This window comes from Ranitomeya imitator, chromosome 9 (genome assembly GCF_032444005.1).
Source record: "Ranitomeya imitator isolate aRanImi1 chromosome 9, aRanImi1.pri, whole genome shotgun sequence".
Taxonomy (NCBI): domain Eukaryota; kingdom Metazoa; phylum Chordata; class Amphibia; order Anura; family Dendrobatidae; genus Ranitomeya; species Ranitomeya imitator.
The window spans coordinates 38,575,138-38,592,601 of NC_091290.1; the positions used below are offsets into that span (position 1 = coordinate 38,575,138).

Genomic DNA, 17,464 nt, shown 5'->3' on the forward strand with positions numbered 1-17,464 from the left:
TAATTACCATCACTTAGTTAGTTTTGTGCTTTTTAAAAAAAAAAAAAAATCGGATCATTTTAAATTTCGCAGCACAACTAATGCTTTTGAGAAATTCTTCAAAACGCCTCTGTTCTTCCACCATGAATTGGATGTAAACCAGGTACCGATTTCTCTAGGACTACACTAATGCCAAGAAAGATTCCTTTCTGGAACCCTGGCTAATTCTCTTTAGTAGTTTTTTGTTTTTAATTCACTGGTCTGCCTCGCCCCTGGCATTTATACCACCAATATCTCTATCACTTGTAGGAAGGTTTATGCAAACCTTTAAGATAAAACCAAATCTGAAACTCATTACTGATGAGAATGTTATTTTGTTTTTCTTTCTTCAACAATTTCCAAGTCTAATCATTATGCCAGATTCGCGTTGTACTTCTACAGAAATCTATAGTCTGTGTGGACTAAAGAGGCCCATACATAGATGTCGATTAACCAAAATAGTTTTTCAGGCCAACTTTTCTCTTCCGACTTCACCATACTTGTGAATGAATGTGTTGGCCAAGTGTTTGTGTTCTGAATGAGCAGGTGAGTGAGCGCTGCGGCCAGGTAGCTCAGTACCTGATCCTTCTCTCCATTGATGTAGTCCGTTGAGGAGTGTAGGGAGGCTACTATATACCTAGATGGTCGACCAGTCCCTGACGATATGAGGTTTTTTTTTGATGATTTTATTTTAATATGTATGCAAACCAGGAGGTAATCTGACTAGCATCCTACCAAATCTGTGTTATACTCTAACATGTATTACTTGGAAAGTAACAAACAAGATTTATTTTTTTTTTGGACATGTTACCTTGAGCTAATACAAGCAACATATTATGGATGCTAATTGAAAAACCTTTTTTTAATACTATAAATCGGTGTAAAATTGCATCTACTGCATTTCCTGAAATAAATCTGTGGATTTAACCCCTTCCCGACCTTTGACGCCACGTAGGCGTCATGAAAGTCGGTGCCAATCCGACCCATGACGCCTATGCGGCGTCATGGAAAGATCGCGTCCCTGCAGACCGGGTGAAAGGGTTAACTCCCATTTCACCCGATCTGCAGGGACAGGGGGAGTGGTAGTTTAGCCCAGGGGGGGTGGCTTCACCCCCTCGTGGCTACGATCGCTCTGATTGGCTGTTGAAAGTGAAACTGCCAATCAGAGCGATTTGTAATATTTCACCCATTATAACGGGTGAAATATTACAATCCAGCCATGGCCGATGCTGAAATATCATCGGCCATGGCTGGAAATACTAGTGTGCCCCCACCCCACCACTCCGATCGCCCCCCCACCCCCCCGATCTGGCCGGTACACTGCTCCGGCTCCCCTCCGTCCAGTGCTCCGCTCCCCCCCGTGCTCGTGTCCGCTCCCCCCGTGCTCCAATCACCCCCCCGTGCTCCAATCACCCCCCCTGCACTCCGATCCACCCCCCCCGTGCTCCGTTCCACCCCCCCGTGCTCCATTCCAGCCCCCCCGTGCTCCGTTCCACGCCCCCCGCGCTCCGTTCCACCCCTCCCGCGCTCCGATTCCCCTCCCCGTGCTCCGATCCCCCCCCCCCCCCGTGGTCCCCCCCCACCCTATCATACTTACCGATCCAGCCGTGGTCCCGTCCGTCTTCTCCCGGGCGCCGCCATCTTCCAAAATGGCGGGCGCATGCGCAGTGCGCCCGCCGAATCTGCCGGCCGGCAGATTCGTTCCAAAGTGCATTTTGATCACTGAGATATAATCTATCTCAGTGATCAAAATAAAAAAAATAATAAATGACCCCCCCCCCTTTGTCACCCCCATAGGTAGGGACAATAAAAAAATAAAGAAATTTTTTTTTTCCCACTAATGTTAGAATAGGGTTAGGGTTAGGGGTAGGGGTAGGGCTAGGGTTAGGGCTAGGGTTAGGGCTAGGGTTAGGGGTAGGGTTAGGGGTAGGGTTAGGGCTAGGGTTAGGGTTAGGGGTAGGGTTAGGGCTAGGGTTAGGGCTAGGGTTAGGGTTAGGAATGTGCACACGTATTCTGGTCCTCTGCGGATTTTTCCGCTGCGGATTTGATAAATCCGCAGTGCTAAACCGCTGCGGATTTATGGCGGATTTACCGCGTTTTTTTCTGCGCATTTCACTGCGGTTTTACAATTGCGATTTTCTATTGGAGCAGTTGTAAAACCGCTGCGGAATCCGCACAAAGAAGTGACATGCTGCGGAATGTAAACCGCTGCGTTTCCGTGCAGTTTTTCCGCAGCATGTGTACAGCGATTTTTGTTTCCCATAGGTTTACATTGAACTGTAAACTCATGGGAAACTGCTGCCGATCCGCAGCGTGTGCACATACCTTTAGAATTAGGCTATGTGCACACGGTGCGGATTTGGCTGCGGATTCGCAGCAGTGTTCCATCAGGTTTACAGTACCATGTAAACATATGAAAAACCAAATCCGCTGTGCCCATGGTGCGGAAAATACCGCGCGGGAACCCTGCGTTGTATTTTCCGCAGCATGTCAATTCTTTGTGCGGATTCCGCAGCGTTTTACACCTGTTCCTCAATAGGAATCCGCAGGTGAAATCCGCACAAAAAACACTGGAAATCCGCGGAAAATCCGCAGGTAAAACACAGTGCCTTTTACCCGCGGATTTTTCAAAAATGGTGCGGAAATATCTCACACGAATCCGCAACGTGGGCACATAGCCTTAGGGTTAGGGTTGGAATTAGGGTTGTGGTTAGGGTTAGGGGTGTGTTGGGGTTAGTGTTGTGGTTAGGGGTGTGTTGGGGTTAGGGTTGTGATTAGGATTATGGCTACAGTTGGGATTAGGGTTAGGGGTGTGTTGGGGTTAGTGTTGGAGTTAGAATTGAGGGGTTACCACTGTTTAGGCACATCAGGGGTCTCCAAACGCAACATGGCGCCACCATTGATTCCAGCCAATCTCGTATTCAAAAAGTCAAATGGTGCTCCCTCACTTCCGAGCCCTGACGTGTGCCCAAACAGTGGTTTACCCCCACATATGGGGTACCAGCATACTCAGGACAAACTGCGCAACAATTACTGGGGTCCAATTTCTCCTGTTACCCTTGTGAATCTAAAAAAATGCTTGCTAAAACATAATTTTTGAGGAAAGAAAAATGATTTTTTATTTTCACGGCTCTGCGTTGTAAACGTCTGTGAAGCACTTGGGGGTTCAAAGTGCTCACCACATATCTAGATAAGTTCCTTGGGGGGTCTAGTTTCTAAAATGGGGTCACTTGTGGGGGGTTTCTACTGTTTAGGCACACCAGGGGCTCTGCAAACGCAACGCGACACCCGCAGACCATTCCATCAAAGTCTGCATTTCAAAAGTCACTACTTCCCTTCTGAGCCCCGACGTGTGCCCAAACAGTGGTTTACCCCCACATATGGGGTATCAGCGTACTCAGGAGAAACTGGACAACAACTTTTGGGGTCCAATTTCTCCTGTAACCCTTGGGAAAATAAAAAATTCTGGGCTAAATAATTATTTTTGAGGAAAGAAAACGTATTTATTATTTTCACGGCTCTGCATTATAAACTTCTATGAAGCACTTGGGGGTTCAAAGTGCTCACCACACATCTAGATAAGTTCCTTTCAGGGTCTAGTTTCCAAAATGGGGTCACTTGTGGGGGGTTTCTACTGTTTAGCCACATCAGGGGCTCTGCAAACGCAACGTGACGCCCGCAGAGCATTCCATCAAAGTCTGCATTTCAAAACGTCACTACTTCAATTCCAAGCCCCGGCATGTGCCCAAACAGTAGTTTACCCCCACATATGGGGTATCACCGTACTCAGGAGAAACTGGACAACAAATATTGGGGTCAAATTTCTCCTGTTACCCTTGGGAAAATTAAAAAATTCTGGGCTAAATAATTATTTTTGAGGAAAGAAAACGTATTTATTATTTTCACGGCTCTGCATTATAAACTTCTATGAAGCACTTGGGGGTTCAAAGTGCTCACCACACATCTAGATAAGTTCCTTTGGGGGTCTAGTTTCCAAAATGGGGTCACTTGTGGGGGGTTTCTACTGTTAAGCCACATCAGGGGCTCTGCAAACGCAACGTGACGCCCACAGAGCATTCCATCAAAGTCTGCATTTCAAAACGTCACTACTTCACTTCCGAGCCCCGGCATGTGCCCAAACAGTGATTTACCCCCACATATGGGGTATCAGCGTACTCAGGAGAAACTGGACAACAACTTTTGGGGTCAAATTTCTCCTGTTACCCTTGGGAAAATAAAAAATTGCAGGCTAAAAGATCATTTTTGAGAAAATAATTTTTTTTTTAATTTTCATGGCTCTGCGTTATAAACTTCTGTGAAGCACTTGGGGGTTCAAAGTCCTCACCACACATCTAGATTAGTTCCTTTGGGGGTCTAGTTTCTAAAATGGTGTCATTTCTGGGGGATCTCCAATGTTTAGGCACACAGGGGCTCTCCAAACGTGACATGGTGTCCGCTAATGATTGGAGCTAATTTTCCATTTAAAAAGCCAAATGGCGTGCCATCCCTTCCGAGCCCTGCCGTGCGCCCAAACAGTGGTTTACCCCCACATATGGGGTATCAGCGTACTCAGGACAAACTGGACAACAATATTTGGGGTCCAATTTCTCCTATTATCCTTGGCAAAATAGGAAATTCCAGGCTAAAAAATCATTTTTGAGGAAAGAAAAATTATTTTTTATTTTCATGGCTCTGCGTTATAAACTTCTGTGAAGCACCTGGGGGTTTAAAGTGCTCAATATGCATCTAGATAAGTTCCTTGGGGGGTCTAGTTTCCAAAATGGGGTCACTTGTGCGGGAGCTCCAATGTTTAGGCACACAGGGGCTCTCCAAACGCGACATGGTGTCCGCTAACAATTGGAGCTAATTTTCCATTCAAAAAGTCAAATGGCGCGCCTTCTCTTCCGAGCCCTGCCGAGTGCCCAAACAGTGGTTTACCCCCACATATGAGGTATCGGCGTACTCGGGAGAAATTGCCCAACAAATTTTATGATCCATTTTATCCTACTGCCCATGTGAAAATGAAAAAATTGAGGCGAAAAGAATTTTTTTGTGAAAAAAAATTACTTTTTCATTTTTACAGATCAATTTGTGAAGCACCTGAGGGTTTAAAGTGCTCACTAGGCATCTAAATTAGTTCCTTGGGGGGTCTAGTTTCCAAAATGGGGTCACTTGTGGGGGAGCGCCAATGTTTAGGCACACAGGAGCTATCCAAACGCGACATGGTGTCCGCTAACGATGGAAATAATTTTTCATTCAAAAAGTCAAATGGCGCTCCTTCCCTTCCGAGCCTTACCATGTGCCCAAACAGTGGTTTACCTCCACATGTGAGGTATTGGTGTACTCAGGAGAAATTGCCCAACACATTTTAGGATCCATTTTATCCTGTTGCCCATGTGAAAATGAAAAAATTGAGGCTAAAAGAATTTTTTTGTAAAAAAAAAAGTACTTTTTCATTTTTACGGATCAATTTGTGAAGCACCTGGGGGTTCAAAGTGCTCACTATGCATCTAGATAAGTTCCTTGGGGCGTCTAGTTTCCAAAATGGGGTCACTTGTGGGGGAGCTCCAATTTTTAGGCACATGGGGGCTCTCCAAACGTGACATGGTGTCCGCTAAAGAGTGGAGCCAATTTTTGATTCAAAAAGTCAAATGGCGCTCCTTCCCTTCCAAGCCCTGCCGTGCGCCAAAACAGTGGTTTACCCCCACATATGAGGTATCAGCGTACTCAGGACAAATTGGACAACAACTTTCGTGGTTCAGTTTCTCCTTTTACCATTGGGAAAATAAAAAAATTGTTGCTAAAAGATAATTTTTGTGACTAAAAAGTTAAATGTTCATTTTTTCCTTCCATGTTGCTTCTGCTGCTGTGAAGCACCTGAAGGGTTAATAAACTTCTTGAATGTGGTTTTGAGTACCTTGAGGGGTGCAGTTTTTAGAATGGTGTCACTTTTGGGTATTTTCAGCCATATAGACCCCTCAAACTGACTTCAAATGTGAGGTGGTCCCTAAAAAAAATGGTTTTGTAAATTTCGTTGTAAAAATGACAAATCGCTGGTCGAATTTTAACCCTTATAACTTCCTAACAAAAAAAAATTTTGTTTCCAAAATTGTGCTGATGTAAAGTAAACATGTGGGAAATGTTATTTATTAACTATTTTGTGTCACATATCTCTCTGGTTTAACAGAATAAAAATTCAAAATGTGAAAATTGCGAAATTTTCAAAATTTTCGCCAAATTTCCGTGTTTATCACAAATAAATGCAGAATTTATTGACCTAAATTTACCACTAACATGAAGCCCAATATGTCACGAAAAAACAATCTCAGAACCGCTAGGATCCGTTGAAGCGTTCCTGAGTTATTACCTCATAAAGGGACACTGGTCAGAATTGCAAAAAACGGCAAGGTCTTTAAGGTCAAAATAGGCTGGGTCTTGAAGGGGTTAAATGGGGCATAGCTTTTGTCATTGTTTTTTTTTTTTTTTTTTTAGATAGTCAGCCCTCCTCTTTATATGTTACTGTGTACAATACATTTTCTTAAAAAAAAAAACAAAAAAAAACTTTGGCCCTGATAAATCAAGTGATTACGCCAGAATTGAGTTGCAAATCTCTTGGAAAAATTGCAAAAGTTTTGCGAAAAGCAGTGTTATGCAAAACTCTTGCGACTTTTGAGATTTTCACAGAGCCGGGGTGATACGAGGGCGTGACGCCAAAACTTGTACAATCCATGACGGGCTGCGTCATTCTATACACTGTAAATTTTACTTGTCAGGGACTGGAGTAAGATTTGTGGCAAGGTGCACACCACCTGTCAGACGCTCCTGATACGTTAAGAGGTGCACACCGCGTCTGACTCCCATCACGGCCCGTGAACTACGCCGGTCTTGATGAATCTAGGCTCGTGTGTTGCATTTACTTTTAGCTAACCATTCCTTCAGTAGCTACTATTTCATTACATTGGCCAGTATGAATGCATATTGTATTATTTTGCATTTTTGGTTTGAGTTTTTATTTTGTCTCATGTTTTTCCTTCTCTTTTAGACAGCATGATCCGTGTGGGTTCTGATTACCAGGCTCAGATTCCAGAGTTTAAATCAGGTAAATCCTATTTCAGGTGATGTTAAATTCTGGAAAACCTATTTTGATGTATCACTTCAATCAAAGGCACGAGGCCCCGTCTGTCAGTCACTCTCACCCCTCCACAAGAAGAGTCCTCTTTAGTGCACGTTGAGCTATGGACCAAATGATGGCTTATGTAGATCAGCTGGGTGCAGTTTGCACCATAGAACATCTTTGGCATAGAAAGCCCTGGTTTATTAAATCCATTTTGGACCTGCGTTGTGCCGTTCCTCTGTTACTCCTCTTAGAAATATATTAAATAATTGAGTGTAAACTTTATTATTTTATGGGGGCCAAACATTTGGATCAAGAAGGGGTTGTCCTAGTAGTGGACAACCCCTTTAATATTAAGCGCTGTATAGCACATTTAATTATATCAGTTACTGTATTTTTATAATCTGCAACATTCAAATCCATTATCAGAAATTCTGTTTTTCTCTACAGATTGTGCAGCACAGATTAACTTGGAGATGAAGGGGATGTTGGTTTGGTCACCAAATCATTTTGTGTCAGATGCCAAATGTAAGTTTGCCTTTTGTTTCTTTTATTCCCTCTGCTGCTTGGGACACTTCAGTATCATACCTACTTTTGATGGGAAGAATAACACAACAAACTGTAAGATTCTTATCATCAGAATAATGGAAACCTTGACTGGCTCGTTGACTGACTGCCAAAATATACCTTTTTTGTTTTGACTTTATCTGTTTGTTGCATTTCCAGAATTAAGATACCAAAGATACACCAAAATTTGTATCTATGTGGTCTATTTTAATTTTAAAGCAATCATCTGGCTTTTCTATTATATGTGACACTTGCCATAAAACAGTCCTCATATTAGAAGGAAGGGAATGAGTTAAAGGTGAAGCGATCCTCTACATTGTGTTCTTTACGCCCGCTTGCATTTTGTTTTGTAGTGGATGAATACATCTCAATGGCAAAGGAGAAGCATGGCTACAACGTGGAGCAGGTAATGGAGACCTTTATTTTCTAAAAACTCTTCTTATCTTAGTAGATACTTGTCCCCCCCCAAAAAAAAAAAAGTAGAATCACTGTTCCATATATTTGTTAGTAGAGAAGCTGTTGGCAGTGTCAAGAAAATATGTCATGTCATAAATTAAGAACTATAGAGATGCAGTCTGTGTAGAACTTGAACTATGAAAATTCAGTTTTTATCCTCAATGGTGGGATTACAATGATATGTAAGGCTTCTATACACAGCTGACCGAATCAATGACAATAGGGGATGTCACAGCTCACCTCCTCACCCTCTTCTGCACACGCTCATTAGATGCATCAATACAATAAATAGGGTCTGAGTTAGCCTATTGCTGCTAATATATATGTGCATTTCCTGAACGATTAAGAAGTAGAAGTTTAGAATGGCCCAGAAGGAATCATAGTGGCGCAGTCAGATGGCCATATAAATCAGTCCGAGTTTGGAAGTGAGTGCATGGATTCTCCAGCGGTTCGCCCACGCCAAGCATGACATCTGCAGATATACATGACGTAATCACGCTCGGGTCGGGAGAACCGTCAGCCTGTCTGTTCACTGTGGTCTGATTTATACAGCTGTCTGACTGCATCCCAGGGATGCATCCTCAGTTTCTCATCCTTGAAGAATCCCCTTTAACACCTGTCAAGTTGTTTTGCACATTTACTAATTCTGTCTTTTTTTTTTTTTTTTATAATCATTTCCTCTTCTTATGCACTTTTTTTAATTTAAATTTTCTTTTCCTCCTCCTCCATTCTTCACTCTCCCTACTCTTCTCGCCGGTCTGTCATTCACTCTTTCTGCCATGCTTCTTTTCTCACTCCTACTCCTCTCTATCACCCGCACACTAACAGGCACTCGGTATGCTGCTCTGGCACAAACATGACGTTGAGCGCTCTCTCGCTGACCTTGCAAATTTTACACCGTTTCCTGATGAGTGGAGTGTGGAGGATAAAGTTCTTTTTGAACAGGCGTTCAGTTTTCATGGAAAATGTTTCCAGCGAATACAGCAAATGGTAACCTTACTAGTTATACACTTGCACCATAGATCTGTCGCTGCAATTTTAACTTTGATATGACAGAAGAAGATCTGTGGTTGTGAACGGTGTGTGATACTCCCACCACAAAGAGGCCATGGTCATCTGCCGGGTAATGGGCTTCTCTCTGAGAGCTAATCATATTGGCCAGCAAATGGGGAGTGGGGAGGTTATCGATCGGCCCCTGGTCCGTCGCCATTCACAACTTCTGATCTCTTTCTCAACTAGTTGAAAACAATTGTTTATAGCATTTATTTTTATGGTTTAACCTTCGTCCGGCTGAGTAGGTACAATTGTAACTATTCCGTTTTAAAATTGCAATAACTTTTTTTTTCGAAAAGCCGTAGAGGGCTGAAATTTCGTGACATCTCTGCAGTTTTGGTCCAGAATATATTGGCCAAATTTCAATAAAATATATATGAAGGTACAATTGTACCTCTGCAGCCTGTTAATGTTGTAAAATTATGCAGCCTGACGAAGGTTAAAATAAAATAATGTCCTTCTCTGACCAAATCACAGCTGTGAGCTGTGGCGAGGTATTACATATTTTCATTGTGCACGTTTTATGTTTATTACATTTGCTGTTGAAAATGTGCACAATTTACCTTACAGGCTCTATGCACATAACTTTGAGATATGTCTGGACCAAAGCATTATGGGACTAAGGTGCTGATTTATTATTCAGTTTGAGACCCTTTTATGACATTAAAAAGTAGCGAATTATGTGTGATGCAATATTTTCACCATCGTTTGTAACTTTTACCACTTGTGAAAAAGTACAAGTAGGTGGGATTTGACAGATGGGGTTAGTAAGACATTTTCCAATATATTTGATTTTAAAGGGAATCTGTCAGCAGGTTTTTTTTCCTATTATTTGAGATCAGCATAGTATAGGATAAGAGAGCCTTATTCCAGGTTGTGTTATAGTTTCAATACAAATCGGTATTTTATCAGCAGGAGATTATCACTGCTGGACTAGGGCTCACTTGTAAACCAGTCAGGCTAATCTGTATAACCCCGCCCTCACGACTGATTGGCAGTTGCACAGTGTATAAAGGGGTGGTGTTATACAGAGCTCAGCATTGAGAGCACTGTAGGATCAGCAGCAGAGAAAACAGGGATTCTATCAAAACTGCATCAAACAGTCCAGCAAGTGACTCTTCAATGGAATCAGGCTCTCTTGCCCTATATTATGCTTCTGATTGCATAGCAAACACCTGGTGAAAGCTTCCCTTTTAGGCCATAAAATGGCAAAAGGCACAAAATTAGACCTATTTTCCACACTTATGTACATTTTTGGCTGAAAGACAACCCAATATCTGCCATATTTATTTAGTGGTGATCTTCAGCCTGATGTGCCAGAAGTCCTGCTAAGTATCTCCATTACTGTTCCAGCTGCCAGATAAACTCATCCCCAGTCTGGTGAAGTACTACTACTCATGGAAGAAGACACGAAGCAGAACCAGTGTGATGGATCGGCAGGCCCGGAGACTGCAAAGCAAGCGGGAGGAGGGGTGAGACAAAGAACCATGGGAGAAGAGCAATGAAACATATAGGGCTGTCAGGCATAGGAGGCTTGTAAAGGAGTAATTGTCATTCGGGAGGGGAATATGAAGACAATGGTTCATCTACTATATAATTGTCTAAGGGTACCGTCACACTATACGATTTACCAATGATCACGACCAGCGATACGACCTGGCCGTGATCGTTGGTAAGTCGTAGTGTGGTCGCTGGAGAGCTATCACACAGACAGCTCTCCAGCGACCAACGATGCCGAAGTCCCCGGGTAACCAGGGTAAACATCGGGTTACTAAGCGCAGGGCCGCGCTTAGTAACCCGATGTTTATCCTGGTTACCATCGTAAATGTAAAAAAAAACAAACACTACATACTTACATTCCGGTGTCCGTCAGGTCCCTTGCCGTCTGCTTCCCGCACTCACTGACTGCCGGCCGTAAAGTGAAAGCACCAGCACAGCGGTGAGTCACCGCTGTGCTGTGCTTTCACTTTACGGCCGGCAGTCAGTGAGTGCGGGAAGCAGACGGCAAGGGACAGACACCGGAATGTAAGTATGTACTGTTTGTTTTTTTTTTACGCTGGTAACCAGGGTAAACATCGGGTTACTAAGCGCGGTCCTGCACTTAGTAACCCGATGTTTACCCTGGTTACAAGCGAACGCATCGCTAGATCGGTGTCACACACACCGATCCAGCGACGAAAGAAAGTTCCAAACGATGTGATACGACGTACGATTCTCAGCAGGGTCCCTGATCGCTGCTGCGTGTCAGACACAGCGATATCGTAATGATATCGCTGGAACGTCACGGATCTTACCGTTGTAGCGACAAAAGTGCCACTGTGTGACGGTACCCTAAGGGTCACTTCCGTCTGTCCTTCTGTCTGTCACGGATATTCATTGGTCACGGCCTTTGTCTATCATGGAAATCCAAGTCGCTGATTGGTCGCCGCAAAACAGCCACGACCAATCAGCGACGGGCACAGTCCGGAAGAAAATGGCCGCTCCTTACTCCCCGAAGTCAGTGCCCGGCGCCCGCATACTCCCCTCCGGTCACCACTAACACAGGGTTAATGCCGGCGGTAACGGACCGCGTTATGCCACGGGTAACGTACTCCATTACCGCCGCTATTAACCCTGTGTGTCCCCAACTTTTTACTATTGATGCTGCTTATGCAGCATCAATAGTAAAAAATGTAATGTTAAAAATAATAAAAAAAAAACAAAAAACCTGCTATACTCACCCTCCGTTGTCCGCTGAGCCGCTCGCGCCTGCCGCCATCTTCCGTTCCCGGCGATGCATTGTGAAATTACCCAGAAGACTTAGCGGCCTCGCGAGACCACCAAGTCATCTGGGTAATTTCGCAATGATTCCTGGGAACGGAAGATGGCGGCAGCCACTCCGCCGGAGCTTCACTGGACCCCACGAGGTGAGTATATAACTTTTTTTATTTTAATTATTTTTTTTAACAGGGATATGGTGCCCACACTGCTGTATACTACGTGGGCTGTGTTACATACCTCGTGGCTCTGTGCTGTATACTACATAGGCAGTGTTATATACTATGTGGGCTGTGTGATATACTCCATGGGCTGTGCTAGATATTACGTGGCCACTGTTATATACTGCGTGGGCTGTGCTATATACTACGTGACTGAGCAATATACTACGTGGTTCTGTGCTGTATACTACGTGGCTCTGTGCTGTATACTATGTAGCTGGGCAATATACTACGGGTCTGTGCTGTATACTACGTGGCTCTGTGCTGTATACTACGTGGCTCTGTGCTGTATACTACGTGGCTCTGCTGTATACTACGTCGCTGGGCAATATACTACGTTGCTGTGCAATATACTACGTGGCTGTGCAATATACTACGTGGCTGTGCAATATACTACGTGGCTGTGCAATATACTACGTGGCTGTGCAATATACTACGTGGCTGTGCAATATACTACGTGGCTGTGCAATATACTACGTGGCTGGGCAATATACTACGTGGCTCTGTGCTGTACTACGTTGCTGTGCAATATACTATGGCTGGGCAATATACTACGTGGCTGGGCAATATACTACGTGGCTGGGCAATATACTACGTGGCTGGGCAATATACTACGTGGCTGGGCAATATACTATGTGGTTGGGCAATATACTACGTGGCTGGGCAATATACTACGTGACTGGGCAATATACTACGTGGGCTGTGCAATATACTACGTGGACATGCATATTCTAGAACAATAATGGGTTGTTACACTGAACATCTTTTTCACAGTAATGAAGATGCTGAAGAGGTTCAGAAAATTAATGAGAATGATGTGGGTGCTGCCGACGTTAAGAAGGAGGTGAGATAATGCTCTTTGTCCTCCATTACTTACACTATGTTCATCTGGGACATTTTTTTATTTTTTTATTAAGCACTTAACTTTCTCCCATGAAAATTTTCACTTCTCTTCTTCATTGTTTCTGGAATTTAGGACTCTCAGAAATCGGTATCTAGTGAAAAGCCTGGACCACTCAAAAAGGAGCCTGTGGTGTCTCAGTATCGACATCACCCATTACGATCACGTCGGAGGCCACCAAAAGGCATGCATCTGATTAAAAGTGATATTTCTGCTGTGTGCGCTAGTCCAGAAATGCCGTCACTCACTCTGAGTCAGCTGGACACACAGCTTGTCTCACTTAAGCGACAGGTAGGAAAGAAAATCATTGTTTTTTTATTTTTTTCATAAAGCGGTACCGATTGGAGCCTAGATGAGTTTGTGTTATGATTTTGCTTAATCTAACTTGCTTGAAATGTAGAACTACGCTAGTTTGCAGGCTGTGTGCTGTGCCCCGTGTGACCACTAGGTGGCAATATTAGAACCTGCATATAGCATACAGTCCACCGCTGGACTGAAGTGATGAGACCCGGCCTTGGCTTTTTCCACAGAGATCATACATTCGTGGTCATGCTAAAATCCTATGCTATAAGATTGTGTTGCAGTTGAAATAATTTTCGATTTTACAGCCACCTGTATTAGTATTGTAAAATGCAAGTACCCACTACCTTGTTTGCTTTTCAGGTACAGAACATTAAGCAGTTGAACAGTGGCTTAAAAGGAACTATAAGTGAAGGGATAAGTGACCTGAGACCCCCAGAGGTGAGACAGCCCAACATCTGAGCTCTTCTTTCTCTTCGCTTTACTGGGTCTCATTAAACATTTTTTTTTCAATAGCTAAATATGAAACTGAACGCTCGCTGGACCACAGACGAGCAGCTCCTCGCTGTACAAGGTATGTCCAAGTCTGGGAAGGGGTAAAATTAATGTGACGTAACTTGTGCTGTAAGATGGTTGGAGGGTGACTCTGCTTTGGACTTGTAACTGGGGAGGGGACCACCTTGCAATGTGCAAATAGAGAATAGTTTCTTGTTGCTGTTCTAGCTGTAAGGCGATATGGTAAGGATTTTCAGGCTATTGCAGAAGTTCTGGGTAATAAAACTCCAGCCCAGGTGAAGACGTTTTTCATAAGTTATCGTAGACGTTTTAACTTGGAGGAAGTACTTCAGGAATGGGAAGCGGAACAGGACATCGCTCCATCGAATTCACCATTGGACTCCACAAGTAAGAACACCGGCTCCTCTCAGACAGTCACTGAAGAGGAAGATGAGGTGAGACTTGAGAGACATCTGTTTTTACTGAATTTGTAAAAAAAAACAAAAACCATAAGGTATTTTATTTTAGAAAAATGTGACTTAATAGAGATGAGTGAATGTGCTGGGATAAGGTGTTATCTGAGCATGCTTATGTACGAAGTGTCTTCGACGTGTTCCAAAAATATGTTCGAGTCCCCGTGGCTGCATGTCTCACCGATGTTGGACAGCTGCAACACATGCAGAGATTTCCTGTTTGTTAGCCAATCCTTGCATGTGTTGCGACTGTCGAACATCCATGAGACATGCAGGCCCCCCGCCATAGTTTTTGAGCACGCTGAAGTCACTCTGTTAGCACCCAAGCATGCTCTGATAACACTTTATCCAAGCACGTTTGATCATTACAAATGGCTAACAAACCAGATAGAGGGAAAAATCTATTTATTTAAAGGGAATCTGTAAACTGATCTGTAATTAGGAGAAGCCCGCAGAGACATACATCTGTGCCTCGTCATCTAAAGAACTCCATATAGACTAGAAAACTAATGTTGAGTGACGGCTATCTTCCTTGATTCTCGTATACCCAGGAAAGCTCGCCTCTGCTGAGTGTATTTCTGTTCTGTATGAGTGTTCTTCTGCCAGACTCCTCTGGTGGCGGCTCGTCTCCTGGAAAACAAAAGAATCAGCTGTTGGAAATCTAACAGGCCCGGATCCTTCTCTCCATCGACCTTTCAGGAGGCCCTCGTACTATCGGCAGGTTTGCCTATCCCCAGCCAACATGTTAAAGTATGCAGGCTCCGAAATGCTGCAGAACTTCAGAATAAAACATACAGGCCTGCAATTGCAGAGTCACATTCTCAGTGCAAGTTTTGAGACTCACATTGAGGCTTTCATAGAATTGGTGATTTTTATTTTTCCACTTTTCTTAATGCAAAATATTACTTTAATTAGACAAGCCATTACAGTGTACATTGTGCAAGTCAGTGACCAAAATGATCCACTGAGCGAAGATTTGCTTGCTCCGCTCTTTAATTTATCTGGAGCACGCACTTCACCCTTTCTCTGTTAACAAAAAAAGTATTAATTCTTAACACCTAATATTAGAGTGAATTTCCTCAAAATCAACTTTAAATGGCAAGTTGTTGATAATGAATTGCATCAATGTTTGCCACACATTTGGTAATATTGGTTACAATAACCGTTATTCTTGGTCATTGGACTCATTAATGCATAAATTTATAACATTTCCATATTATTTGTCTACAGGTACAAATCACATCAGTCTCTTCCACCACGCAGACAGTAATGCCAACTACAACTGCGCCACCTGCTGCTGCCACTGCCGCCACCACGTTGTCGCTTCCTCCTCCACTACTGCGTCCAGCTCTTCCATCAGCTCCCACGCTGCATCGTCAGCCACCTCCACTCCAGCCAGGACGCCTACTTCAACCTCGTCCTCCACCTCTTGTGCGCCCGGCTCCCCGGCAGAGCCCTCGTGCTCCACCTGCCCTTCTAGGAAATCATGCAGAGCCAGCCTTCTCATGAAGAATTATTTTATACATTTCCTGTGGCAAATTGTGAATGGGGCGGGTTTATTTATGGGGTAGAAGTGAAATTGTAGTATTTAAACATCTGACCTGTGAAACTACTCATTCATTCTCAATGCAACAGCACTGAACATGGTGCGGGAAGGGGAGCTCTTTATAGTGCACAATGCACAAATCATGTGGAGTGATGGATCTCATGGAGCACAAGAGGAGAAAAAAAAAGCTCTGAACTATAAATTGACTTCTAATGTGTGCAGCCAAGAAGGGAGCTTTTTTTAAAAAAAAAAAAAAAAATAATAATAATTATATATTTTCATTAATTTTGTATATATGTGCTGTTGCCATCTTAAGGGTTATTGAACTCATCTATTTAGGATTCAAATATAAGAACAAACTTATAAAACTGATGTTTTCTTTGGGGGATGCTTCTGTTGTAGCATTAATATGTTTACTTAAAGTAAATGTCTACAGCTGTGGGAAAATATAACAGCCTTGTGTCTCCAACAAGGCAATATATCAACTTCCACATGACCATGGTGGTGAGCCTTGAGCTTATTTCCAGGTTGGCATCATTAGACAGTTGGTGTGACATTGTTGTTCAGCCATGCTTGGATACACTTACCAGGTATGTAGTAGTGACTTAACTTTGTGAATAGTTAATAAAATCTGTTCGTTTCAGATCAACGTATCATGATATTGTCTTCCACCGAAGTCACTCATGCTATTGTTTATATAGAATAGTGGGGGATTAACAGAACTGACATGTGAAGGTTAAGTCTCTGCTCACTAATTTTCCAATCTTGATGTCAGGCGTTTCTTACTTTTGTGTTAATCAGCTTGCAAATTGTCATTCTTTACCAAACTTATGAATGTTTTTCTACACAAGATTAGCAATTTCTCAAACTTTGTGTAAAATTGTTAGATATGTTAACTAGGGTTGAGCGAAACGGGTCGTTCATTTTCAAAAGTCGCCGACTTTTGGCAAAGTCGGGTTTCATGAAACCCGATCCGACCCCTGTGCGGTGTCGGCCATGCGGTACGCGACTTTCGCGCCAAAGTCACGTTTCAATGACGCGAAAAGCGCCATTTCTCAGCCAATGAAGGTAAACGCAGAGTGTGTGCAGCCTGATGACATAGGTCCTGGTCCCCACCATCTTAGAGAAGGGCATTGCAGTGATTGGCTTGCTGTCTGCGGCGTCACAGGGGCTATAAAGGGGAGTTCCCGCCGACCGCCATGTTACTGCTGCTGATCTGAGCTTAGGGAGAGGTTGCTGCCGCTTCGTCAGAAGCAGGGATAGCGTTAGGCAGGGTCCATTAACCACCAAACCGCTTGTGCTGTAGCGATTTCCACTGCCCAACACCACCTTCGGTGTGCAGGGACAGTGGAAGCTACATTTTTTTTTTTTCTTCCCCCTCAGCGCTGTAGCTCATTGGGCTGCCCTAGAAGGCTCCCTGATAGCTGCATTGCTGTGTGTACGCCGCTGTGCAAACCAACTGCTTTTTTCAAAGCACAAATCCTCTTGTTCCTTCCTTTCTGCACAGCTATCTTTTTGGTTTGTACACACTTTTTATTTAATTTGTGCATCAGTCCACTCCTT

General features: G+C 43.5%; 1 protein-coding gene across 7 annotated transcripts in view; it reads left to right on the forward strand.

Moving 5' to 3' along the window:
- RCOR2 (REST corepressor 2) overlaps positions 1-16,546 on the forward strand; it is a 125,860-nt gene extending 109,314 nt beyond the window's left edge. For 4 of the 7 annotated variants that reach the window (XM_069740072.1, XM_069740074.1, XM_069740070.1 and 1 more), the window contains 11 exons: positions 7,061-7,117; positions 7,583-7,660; positions 8,053-8,105; positions 8,984-9,145; positions 10,562-10,680; positions 12,961-13,030; positions 13,163-13,378; positions 13,751-13,828; positions 13,904-13,961; positions 14,111-14,337; positions 15,586-16,546. In XM_069740072.1, coding sequence (XP_069596173.1) covers positions 7,061-7,117; positions 7,583-7,660; positions 8,053-8,105; positions 8,984-9,145; positions 10,562-10,680; positions 12,961-13,030; positions 13,163-13,378; positions 13,751-13,828; positions 13,904-13,961; positions 14,111-14,337; positions 15,586-15,864 — 1,397 coding nt within the window. In that variant the 3' untranslated portion in view covers positions 15,865-16,546. The remainder of the gene's footprint in view (positions 1-7,060; positions 7,118-7,582; positions 7,661-8,052; positions 8,106-8,983; positions 9,146-10,561; positions 10,681-12,960; positions 13,031-13,162; positions 13,379-13,750; positions 13,829-13,903; positions 13,962-14,110; positions 14,338-15,585) is intronic. The other 3 variants (XM_069740071.1, XM_069740075.1, XM_069740076.1) reach the window with 2 other exon arrangements.
- The last annotated feature ends 918 nt before the right edge of the window (positions 16,547-17,464 follow it).